General features: G+C 35.7%; 1 protein-coding gene across 1 annotated transcript; it reads left to right on the forward strand.

Annotated features, from left to right (window-relative positions):
- The first annotated feature begins 1,326 nt into the window (after window positions 1-1,326).
- Window positions 1,327-12,011, forward strand: LOC105118686 (probable E3 ubiquitin-protein ligase ARI8). Its single transcript, XM_011016696.1, has 15 exons — window positions 1,327-1,708; window positions 1,897-2,021; window positions 2,154-2,259; window positions 2,345-2,435; window positions 5,593-5,765; window positions 6,470-6,574; window positions 6,716-6,804; window positions 7,630-7,737; window positions 8,100-8,190; window positions 8,279-8,368; window positions 9,215-9,262; window positions 9,690-9,761; window positions 10,702-10,801; window positions 10,873-10,999; window positions 11,200-12,011. Exons 1-15 carry the CDS (start codon window positions 1,511-1,513, stop codon window positions 11,471-11,473), a joined length of 1,797 nt encoding a protein of 598 aa, XP_011014998.1. The 5' UTR covers window positions 1,327-1,510; the 3' UTR covers window positions 11,474-12,011.
- The last annotated feature ends 302 nt before the right edge of the window (window positions 12,012-12,313 follow it).

Raw genomic sequence — 12,313 nt, forward strand, 5'->3', positions numbered from 1 at the left:
GTGACATAGTCAAATGAAATTTACAAGATACCTTGTTTAGATTCATCTTATGAGACTTAACCATGAATCGTGCACTTCTTTTATTAGAACCACTTCAATGAAATAATATTTAAGATTTCGAATTAAATAAATGAAATCGTACACATATTTTTAATCTCAACCTCGGATTAGCAATTAAAAAATTAGAAGAAAGGATAGGCCAGTGCTAAATCTCTTGGGAAGAAAGGATTGAGATTTCATAAATGGGCGGTGTGGGCACAGAATCCTCTTGTCATTGGGGCATTTTCTTTTGATTCCAGGCAGAAACCACCTGCAGAGTTAGTTTGTTAAGTATTGTATGGAAGTACGATAATGGTTATTTTTAAAAATAATTTTAGTTTAATAATATATTAAAAAAATATTATAAAAAAATATTCTTGTAACCCAAAAACAAACGTGAGATAAGTGTGTATCCACATAACGCACGTGTGAAGAAAGAAAAGTCCTCTCCTCTACTCAATCCCTTGCCTAAGGAACGCTTCCATCTTTTAATCAAAGCATAAAGCCAGGTTATTCAAATTATTTTTTTAACCTGTTAAACTAATTAAATTACAACAAATTAATTTTTACATAATTTAAAAAATTTTAACCATAGAATTTCTCGGCGATACTTTGATATTTTTCCCGTGTTAAAAAATTTAAAAAAATCTGACTGTCGAACAACATCTCAACACAATGCAGGCTAATAGTCTAGCATAGAATTCTAAAGTGAAAGTAGATTATTCGAGTCGAAAAAAATAAAAACATGAGATTTTATTTTATCTAACTTCAATTTAACTTGACCGTGACAGTGGGGGAAGAAGGATAATCTCTAGCCAAAACTCTGAAATTAAACAGTGTAGTTTACAAATTTAGAAAATTAAAAAACATTTTACAGTATAATGGAAGCACACCCTCTTCAGAGTTCAGACAACCGATCTCGCTGTTGGTCTTAACTTCCCAATCTTATTACAGTCCATCCTCCAGTAAATTGTATATTATATATTAAATAAAAGCAAAAGCTCTCTCATTGGCTCTCTCTCTCTCTCTCTCTGTCCCTTTTCCTCAACGGGGGGAGGACGTGACGAGTTGTATCAAAACAACCCCGTCGTTCCTCTCTGAAAACAACCAAAATTCTTGTAAATTGATTTCTATGATTTTTTTTTTATAGGTTAATAAAAGTGAAATTGAATAAAACTAATCCATCAAATTCAAACCTAACAATAATTAATTATTATTTTAAAAAATCATTCATTCCCCTCCCTTCGCTTCCAAACAGTAGCAGCAGCAGCAATAATAATAATAATAATAAAGAAAGTAAAGCAAAACCATAAAGCATTTCTTCCCCTCTCTCCTCCCTCGCTTTCCTCTCATTTCTCCCTCGCCAAATCTCCATTACATCCCTGTCTTTTCATCTTATCTTACAGCCCCCTCCTCTCTCCATCTCTTTAATCATCTATAGTTTGTATCAATTTCTTAGGGTCTTGAAGGAATGCAAAGAAACTCAAAATCAGTGGATTCGGAGGACGAGTTCGATATGCAAGACGCGGCTGCGGAATCGGCGGAGGATGATTTCTACAGCGGCGGAGAAGAAGATGGTTTCGACAGCGACGATGCTGACGTCGCAGATTATGAGTTCATCGATAACGACTCGGATGATTCCGATGATCTCATCTCTCATCGCCACCAGGTACTTTTTTACTCCTCATGGCAATTCTGTAATTACCATCCTGATTTGATGCCATTTGTTTGCCGTGTCCCTTTTTAAGCTTTGATCTGTGTAGTCTATCAGCAAAGTTCGATTCTTTCTGTCAAACCTGTAAATTCTAGGAATGAATTTTGTAATTCGTTTACTGATGAATTTGTTTAATGTGAAAGCAAAACTACACGGTTTTGAGTGAAGAAGATATACGGCAGCGACAGGATGATGATGTTATGGGAATAGCTACTGTGCTTTCCATTTCAAAGGTTGCGGCCATTATACTTCTCCGGTACTATAACTGGTAAGGCAGTAATTGACATGGTTTCATATTGGATGTTACGGTCTTTTGTTTGTTTGAATGAATAAAATGAGCCTTTCTGGCCTGTGGGTTTACATCTTAGCGAAGAATATTTGTATTCATCTGGATTTACAGGAATGTGAGTAAAGTGCATGATGAATGGTTTGCGGATGAGGAAAAGGTTCGAAAGGCTGTTGGTTTACTGGAGAAACCGGTTGTTCCATTTCCTGATGGTAGAGAAGTATGCAGTTTATGTTTGCTTGCTTGCTTTCTTTAATTATTCTTTTTTTGTGAATTTGATGCGATGAATGCTCCTGCTTTGACAGATGACTTGTGGGATTTGTTTTGAAACTTATCCTTCTGATAGATTGCTTGCTGCTGCTTGTGGTCATCCGTTTTGCAATTCATGCTGGGCAGGTGTGTTGTGTCCCGAGAACATCAAAGCCTCATCTCTGTTAGTTTTGTAGTAAGGTTATCTTGAATAATGCTTTGACATTTTATTATTCTTGTATTCCTGCCTTAATAATTGATATGTTTGTGAAACTATTGTGATTTTTCATAAAAGACGTGTCTGGTTTCCTTTAACATCATAAAAAAAAATGTATTACCTTTGAAGTATCTTTTACGTTGTTGATTTCATTGTTTGTTTTGTTCTGATCATTTTAGTGAGTCAAAAATATTTCCCAGCTGAAAGTTTATTTAACAAAATTAAAACTATTTGGTTTAGGGCTTTGAATTGTATAGTGGCATTCCTAATGGCAATAGATGCGGGGGTGCAGAACAGCTTTTTTTATTTGTTTTTTCTGGTCCAGCTGAATTCCTTGTTAGAGATATTTGTAAATAATTTCCCAATCAGTTTGGAAGTCATGGTGGAGGTGTGTTATCTCGAACGTGTCAGCTGGAGTTCATCATTAATTCAAGGGCAGTCTCTTACTCTTGTCAGGAGCTGATTAATGAATTCCTTATTTCTCCTCTATTATTGTTCTTTTTTTCATCATTGTGGGAAATAAGGTACAAAAAAGTGCTATTATGTGAACAAGTAGAGGTTACACTGTTTGAGCATCTTCTTCTAAATGAGGATGAGGTGTACTCATCATTACCAAGTGGTTATGAAGTTTGCTATATATCTATTATGCTTACAGTTGTGCCCACCACAAATGGAGAAACTGTGGCTGTCAAGTTGTTCAATATAGGGTAGAATTGCTCCTTCTTCATTAGAAAGAAAGAAGAGTACACCAAAATGTGCGTGCTGCACCGAATGCTGGTGGTTGTTTTACTTCTTTTGATATAAAATATACTGTCAAGGAGGAAGGGATAACTCCAAAACGAAGTATATTAGTGAGAGGTCTAGAGAAAAATCTCTTCCATTAGCAGTAGTCATTATAGTTATGTCAAAATGTAGTTTTTGAAGTCTATATGGGCATTGGGAAGAAAGTTAACATGTGAGAATTATAATGGTTCTATTGTTTATTAGCTGGTTTGCGTTATTGATTCATAAAGATTCCAAAGTTCATATGTAAATGCTTTTGATCTAAAAAGATTCCAAAGTTCATGTGTAAACGGAGGCAACATAAGAAAGACAGCAAATATAAGAACACAAAATTATACTGAAAAGGGATTACATGAAAACCCTAATTCAAAATTTTATTACTAAATATTTTCTTTTTAAATAGTCTTCTAAAATACAAGCTAAATAACCTATTTATACTATGAAAAAAATCCTAAACTAACCTGAAAAAAATATTATAAGAGGTCTAAACCAAATAAGAAAAAAAATGGCAAGTTAACTAGGAAAATATTGCAAATTTCAAGTAGTAACTTCTAGTCATTATCGGAAGACCTTTTTGATCTTTGATTGTTGTGAAATTTTAACGCCATAGGTAAAGTGCCTCTAAAATCTTTTAGCAAAATTTCAACCTAATCTAACAGTTGGATCAAAAGTCATGCTCAATAATTTAATGTTGTGTATTCATTTTTTTTTCTTGCACCAGTCTCCCTGGGTTGGAGAGAACTCATCCTTAAGTTAAAATTACTCTTGCCTTGATTTCTTGGATATCCAATTAAGATTTTTCAACCTTTCACCTGCCTAACCTTTTCGTTAGAAACATCATACCTACAAACAACATGCTCATCCTCCCAAACAATGAAAGTAGTCTTAGAGTTACGTTGAAGACCTTGTGCAACAACTCTTGTAGTAGCCTTTTCAAACTCTGACTCAAAATTCAGCATAACTTTCTTGACCTTGACAACAACTAAGATGTTTGCTGCTGGCAACACACCTTTGTTGACAACTCCAAATCCACCTTAAAATTCTTCAAACATCAACTTTTGACACTTAATTGTTAGTGATGACTAATAACTTGGTTCATTGATTTCTTTGTGGCTGAAAATTTCTAATACTGAAATATCCTAAAAGTTAACTCCAAAACACTCTTTTGGAGTATCAAATAATTCTTCACTTTCACGAGAGAATCATTGTAGATCCCAATTTACATAGCTTTTAGGATTTCAGCAACCCGCAAGCTTAGTGACATCTTGAGCTTCTTCTTCATCAAATTTTGGTGGTTGATTCCAATCCACACAAGAATTAGAATCATAAATGTTTTTAGGGTCAATGTCATATTCATCCTAATAAAGAAGTTCCCTCCTTTGCTTATGCCCTTGAAACGGGTTCTCAAAATTAGTCATGTTTCTGTGACCACTCTTCTCATGATCCTCCAATATTCTTTTCTTCATCTTTGCTAATTGATGTGATGATTCTTCAACTTGCCTTTGCATGTTTATTACCTTTGACAAATTAATTTTGTAACTTGTCTTTGTATGTTATATCACCAACTCTTGAACATTTCACTCTTGAGAGGAACCTCTTATCCGAACATGTTTTGCTCAACAACCTTTTCCAACCATGGTTATTTAGTAGGACACAACAAACAAAATAACTTGAGATTATAGCACACATCAAGCAATAACCTGAGATTGTTGGGCTTTAATACTAATTGGCATAGATGGAAGTAACACAAGAAAGACAACAAGAACGACAACACAAAATACAAGCTAAATAACCTTATTTATACTACGAAAAACATCCTAAACAAAGCTGGAAAAATAATAAAAGAATTCTAAACCAAATAGGAAAAAAAAAAATCCTAATTCAATTAGGAAAATATTGCAAATCCTGAATGGTAACTTCCGGTCATCTGCCACTTCTGCGAAATTTTAATTCCATAGGTAAAAATGCCTCTAGACTTTTCTAGCAAAATTTCGGCCCGATTCAGCAGTTGTATTAAAAGTTATGTCCAATAATATAAAGTTGATTAGGAAAAAATCTCATCAATTGCTGGGTAGGAAAAATGGAAATTGCTTCTTTGTGGATGCTGATGAAACCGTGTAAGTAATGGCAGGGAAGATTGCTTTTCTAGCCTATGTTGTTGAAGAGAAGCAATTTTCACCTGGACATTGATAGCTTCATTGTGCTGCATGCCAGAACTCATTGCAACATTTTAAATAATTATGTTTTGCTTTAACCCTTATACTTACATTCTTGTCCTTTTTTTCTTTGATTTTTCCTTTCTAGGTTACATCAGCACAGCCATTAATGATGGTCCTGGATGTTTGATGTTGCGGTGTCCTGATCCATCTTGTGATGCTGCTATCGGTCACGATATGATTAATTTATTGACTTCTGATGAAGACAGGGAGAAACATTCTCGTTATTTCATAAGATCTTATATTGAGGACAATAGAAAGGTACTTCATTCTAAAATGTGCATGTGCAGGGATTTTTTTTCTTTCATATCAAATTAATACTTTTGACCTCACTTTTAACTTTAGTGATGCTAAGTGCAAAAGAGTAAAGATTAGCTGTGATCATAAGCTAAAGCATAAGATTTTTTTTTTTTGTAGTAATCTATAAACATCAAAATTATAAATTTTCTACTTGTATAATTAACACAATCCATAATCACTTCTTTTTCTTTACCAGCATTTGGTGTGCATACTATTTTCTGACTATTGAACTATTAGGATGGTGACTTTGCTTAGGGACCAGTGAGCAAAGACTTTTTCTTTGCTCCAAGCATGCCTTACATTGAGCTTTCTTGTTAATCCTAATTTAGGAAGTAAGACCAAGACTCCCTGCCTAATCAGGGTTTGGAAATTTGTACTTCTAGGATTCAGCTAAGTGAGGAACTGAAGCAGGGTTCAGGGTTTGATTTGGCAGGCTCCACCTTAGATTTAGACCTTAATTCCATGTTCATTATTTTTTAATTTGTTTCTCTTTGAGCTTAGTGTTGTCTGAATCAGTCCCACAATAAAATGATACTTTGACAGTCATCTTTTTAGTGAATCATGACAGCCTATGAAACCAGGAAAAATTGGCCTGTTTATTGTGAACTTTCTTCTTCTTCTTCCTTTTTTGCAGTGTAATCGATATTATTTGGGTTATTTTGTAGACCAAATGGTGCCCTGCTCCTGGCTGTGATTATGCTGTGGATTTTGTTGTTGGCAGTGGGAGCTATGATGTTACCTGCCGCTGTGCATACAGCTTCTGCTGGAATGTGAGTCTCTTCAAGTTTTCAAGGATCTCAGTTTTTCTTGCAGTTCTCTGAGAAACATTATTTTCATAATAGTTGCGCTTTTGTGAAATCCTGATAATTCATTTTCTTGTTATTGTATCTCATATGGACTTCATTTTGCAGTGTACTGAGGAAGCTCACAGACCTGTTGATTGTGGTACTGTGGCCAAGTGGATACTGAAGAACAGTGCTGAGTCTGAAAATATGAACTGGTATGGAACATGAGAACAACATCTAGAACTATTCTTCTTCAATCATGTGTTGTTTTGGCAGCTGAAGAATATCAATGAAGGACAATAAAGGGAATGTAATTTAGGGCTTGGGATGTTGGACTGGAATAGCTATCGTGGTTCTGAAGATTATGGCCATATCTGCACATATTTTACCTAGCTCATTCTTGAGCTGCTTTGAAAACTAGTACTCGTGATAGGAAGTTGATCTTGTGATAGACTTTTATTGATGTGGAAAAGTTAGTATATGAATTTGTAGTCAACTGAGCTGTATACAATAGAAATAATTCGTGCTGTAATCCATGCTGCATGTGATGTTTTGCTTGTAAGGTTCTGGGCAGATTGTAGGCAGAAAGAGTCTCCATGTCTCCGGTTAATGGCTTTAGGGATAAGATAGGGACCAAAAGCAGAAACCCTTAAAAGTGCAAAATCATTGTGATTTGTATCGTTTCCCAATAAATATCTGTTCCTAACTACAGTTAAGTTTGTTGATGGATTATGTGAGGAGAGTGGAATTATCATTTAATTTATCAGATAAATCTTATTTCTACATTGTCAATTAACTTAGCAACTATCAAGTTTGGAGGATACAGATTCATTGTTTACCCATGTAGCCTCATTGGAGGATACAGTTTTTCGGTGCATTGTAAGCACATGAGCAGATGCTTGCTTATCAGTAAATATGATTTGTGTGATGCTCTACTTGCCTTTGTACAAAATAATAATTAATTCCCCAGGAAGTCTTCTGCTCTGTTCTCAAAACTTCTCTATTCCCTAACGGTAAATTATATTTTCATTGAATTTCAGGATATTGGCTAACTCCAAGCCTTGCCCGAAGTGCAAGCGACCAATTGAGAAAAATCAAGGATGTATGCATATTACATGCACACCACCTTGCAAATTTGAATTTTGTTGGTAAGCTAGCACACAAGTTGTGCTCTTGCTCTCAACCAGGCAATCCTATCTTGTATGCCTTGGCAACATCAGAATTTTTTTGATACAGAATTACACTATGAATAAGCGATCCACATCCCCATTCTTTTACTTAAATTTGGAATTCTCTCCAGAACAGGTTTGATTCTATAGTGCATCTTCTTAATAACACTGTCAACTCAACAAGAGCTCGGCTTATATGAGCTAAATGCCTTAATCCATGTTTGTTTTAAACATCCTCTGTGCTTTCTTCTCCATAAAGAAAAAAGAAAGAAGAGAAGAAAAACAAGCTATTTTTCTGTGCATTTCGAAGCATATACTCATTTTATTACATGTGATTGCAGGCTTTGCCTTGGTGCATGGTCAGATCATGGAGAGAGGACAGGTGGTTTTTATGCATGTAACCGTTATGAGACTGCAAAGCAAGAGGGAGTGGTATATTGATTTTTTTCAGACATTTTTGTTTCTTATGCTTCTTGCATAGTGTTGTATAATTGTTTTGTATTGGTTCTTCTGGTTGCAGTATGACGAGGCTGAGAAGCGAAGAGAAATGGCCAAGAACTCTCTAGAGAGATACACACATTATTATGAAAGATGGGCAACCAATCAATCAGTAAGTACAAACAGCTGACCTTTTTGCTTGTAAAGTTAATCCTTGTATGTTATTGACTTATCTCTCTGTTATCAATCGATCTTCAGATCATTTGTTTGGCACATATTGATAAAAAAATATTTCTGGAAAGCACTGTATAAACGTTATGTGATATTCTTAGAGACAACTTTTTGTGATCAGGACCCTAAACTTTTAGGCTGAAGTTTGGCCATCAAAACTGGTTCATTATGAGGAAACATGAACTTTGGGAGAAATATAAAACTGAGGAATAGATATAGAGGCTTGAAGTTTGGGATGTGCTAGATTTTAGATCTTTGTTTGAGAACCCTAGTTAGCCTCCTGTGTTTGATCAAAAGGTCAATTTATGGTGCGTTCTATTGTCCGGCAACTCCAAGAATGACAACTCAGGTGGGGAAGAGATTGAAGATCTAGCAGCTGCACAAATTTGTTGTGTTGCTGCTTATACAGTAAAGTGCAGCTGGAGGAACCAATGGCTGACTGTGGCAGTATGTACTTGGATGGTGCAGTTTATAATAATAAGACCAACACCCTTAAAGATGAATGTGCCCCTCTAGGCACAAGTCATTTTACCTAGGGTGCTAGGCATCAAAAGGTGCTCAGCTGAGCAATGCTATGCCCAACCAAAGCAGCACTTGAATGTTCACAGTTAGTTTTTAAAATGTATTGAATGGGTCATATAGCTACTGTTTTCTTACTCTGTAATGCTATGAATTCTGTCGCAGTATTTCTTTTGAATAATATTCTGCCAGTAACTGAATTCCTAATCTTGCTTGACATGTTACTGCTATGAATCCATGGCTCTGAACTTCTCTTTCTTCCTTGCAGTCTCGGCAAAAGGCATTGGCAGACCTACAGCAAATGCAAAATGTACATGTAAGCACTACTTGCTGTCAACTATGTATGGCAGCTATCCTGTCATGGTTGATTCTTTGAAAGTAATTTTTGCTGAAAAGGCATATCATATAGATTAGCGCTTATTTTCCTAAAGTTGCATTGGCTAATGTCAAGCAAGCAATTGTGGTAGCAACCCGGAAACTTGAAACCGTAAAACTATTATTTCGTTGTTGGAAATTTCTGTGGGTTATTGCACACCCAGCTAGAGACCAGGCCTGTGGAATAATTACAGATTTATTCTAGAATCAATTTTTTAATCAAAGATGACTGCAGTCTTCACTGTCTTAAGTAATTTGAAATCAATCTTATTCTCTTTAGGGAACAGAAAGTATTCATGGGTGCATACAAGCATATTATATGCACACTCTTGTAATTTTCAGAGAGTGATGATTTTGTTTTTTGGTAGCTTGAGAAGCTGAGTGACATACAGTGCCAACCTGAGTCACAGCTGAAGTTCATAATAGAGGCCTGGCTACAGGTAAGCACTCCTATATGAACATAATATGTCCATTTCTGTTATTGTAAATTCACGATACACATTCATATGTAAGGCATTCGATATGTGGATTAGGATATTACAATTTGGCATACATGAGAACCCTTTGCAAGGATATATGATATTTTGGAGTTTGAGGATTTTTTTATGTGATTTTTGTTTCATGTAAATGGATGGCATCCCTTAATGCCTTTATTAGTGGATTTGTTTTTTCATTATGTTCATGTATGTATTTCTTCTCAAGTAATGCTTAGGCATATTTGAACTTCTTACTAAAACTCACTTGACAAAATGGTGTTTATCGTACAGTAATGTTTTCAAATTATGGGATGCAAATCTTTTCACATATAATGACACAATCATAATTATGGAATGGAGTGGTTGATGTGATGCGGGACAATAAATAATAAGAGTTAAAGTAAGAAAAGAAAGAAGTTTTTAGAGAAGAAGTTGAGATGTGAGAGCAAATAAAGAGAAGAATGGGGATTGGAGATATGCAAAACCTGCAAATTTTTCATTAATCATCAAAACTGTCTAATATTTAGAAAAGTAGGATATAAATACTAAAACCCTAACTACAACAAGCATTTAGGCTTATGGCCCACTAAATAAAATACCCAACAATAATTAAATTAAACCCAACAAATAAAATCAATTTAATAAACCTCAAGTAAAAGTTCATATAAATTAAACCTAAAAACATAAGCTAAAGCCTAATTTCTCAATAATTTAAGCTATCATCCATCATCTATGATCATACGAATGCGTAAACAATGTTTCCGGTTTGGTGTCCCCACCACAATGTAATCACAAAATGCTGTGTCATTTAGTGAAAGACTTTTAGTTAAAGTATCTCTAGTATTTTTCTTGTTTGTTTGTTTTTGTGTGTAATATTTATTTTATTTGTTTTGTCTGTCCACAGATAGTTGAATGTAGGCGAGTTCTAAAATGGACTTATGCCTATGGATATTATTTACCTGAGCATGAACATGCCAAGAGGATGTTCTTTGAGTATGTGCAAGGTAGGTAATTTCTTGCAATTCAATGCAGATAGTTCAATCATTTTGTGTTTTGATCAACACCATTTACACAGGTGAGGCTGAGTCTGGATTGGAGCGACTTCATCAATGTGCAGAGAAGGAGCTCCAAATTTACCTAAATGCAGAGGGCCCGTCAAAAGATTTTAACGAGTTCCGCACAAAACTTGCTGGGTTGACCAGGTACTTCTTAAATATACACTGATTACATCATTAGAAACACAGTTTTCTATCTGGATAATTTAGCCCAAATCAGAAGCTGCAGGAATCAGTCTCAGTTCTCTTGGAAAAGAGGGGCTGGGAAGTTACTTAAATTGTCTGTCTTTCTGCCGTCCTTTGAATTTTCAAGTTAATAGGTTTTTTTGTTATTTTTTTATGTGAAGTGTCACACGGAACTACTTTGAGAATTTAGTCCGGGCTTTAGAGAATGGTCTATCAGATGTGAATTCCCATGGTACATGCAGCAGAACAGCAAGCTCGAAGAGCTTGGGAGGTGGTAGCAGTAGGGCAAGAACTGGTAGAGGCAAGGGCTCAACATCTAGGTCAAGTGGACCTAGTAGAAATATTGATGACCCAGGCCACTGGTCCTGTGAACATTGCACCTTTGCAAATATTAAGCCGACCACCATTTGTGCAATGTGCCAGCAACGACGGTAAATCTCATTTCGTACATCAATTGGCCACCCGGATGAATCACCAGTTTGGCCTCTTTGGCTGTCCAGTTGTAACAAGGCCGTTAAGAACATTGCCAGGGAGTGCAAAAAGGGCTTTTTAAATCTCTTGGCCTGCAAAACCTGAACTGCAACAACAGAGGTGAACAGAAACAGAAGGTAAGGGTGAGAAAGGGACAGGAAACGCTTCTCGATGTTTGTTGTCTTGTTTCTGGCATCAGCTGTATATAGTTCCTACATCACTTCCATGTTAACTTAAAAGAGTATGATGAATCAGGATCCATGCAAGTGCATTCGGTCATATGATGATCTATCAATTTTACTAGTAGCTGTTTCTGGTGCTCTCAAGCTTTCAACTGTATTTTACGAGTAAAAACCTACCTGGGTACAATGGGCTTGCATTGCTCCAGCTAGAATGAAATAAATGTTGTACCATCTACCTTGACTTTATCTGCCAGATGAACAGCCCTAATGTGTAGCATTTATCTGCTTAATAGACATTTTACCTTCTGGAATTCTGTCCATTCCTTTCCCCAGTCTTTTTCAATAACTTGATGCGGCAGGCCTCTCTTTTTTGTCTTTCAATTTGTATGACTCCATCTAATCCGATGGCTTAAAGCCATTGGTGACATGAAAAATTTTTGTTAAGGAAAAATAAAGTGCTTCTGCTCATGTGCAATTCATTCGCAGAAAATAAACCAAGTTCGACTAAAGTCATGGCAGGAAAACAAGAAGCATGCTTTGTCTGGTCGATCAAATCTTGCCCGCAGATAATTCTTCTACAGATTAGGGTGGATGCGAATGTAACAATCAGATAGTAATTTAT

This window comes from Populus euphratica, unplaced genomic scaffold (assembly GCF_000495115.2).
Source record: "Populus euphratica unplaced genomic scaffold, PopEup_1.0 scaffold5.1, whole genome shotgun sequence".
Lineage (NCBI taxonomy): Eukaryota > Viridiplantae > Streptophyta > Magnoliopsida > Malpighiales > Salicaceae > Populus > Populus euphratica.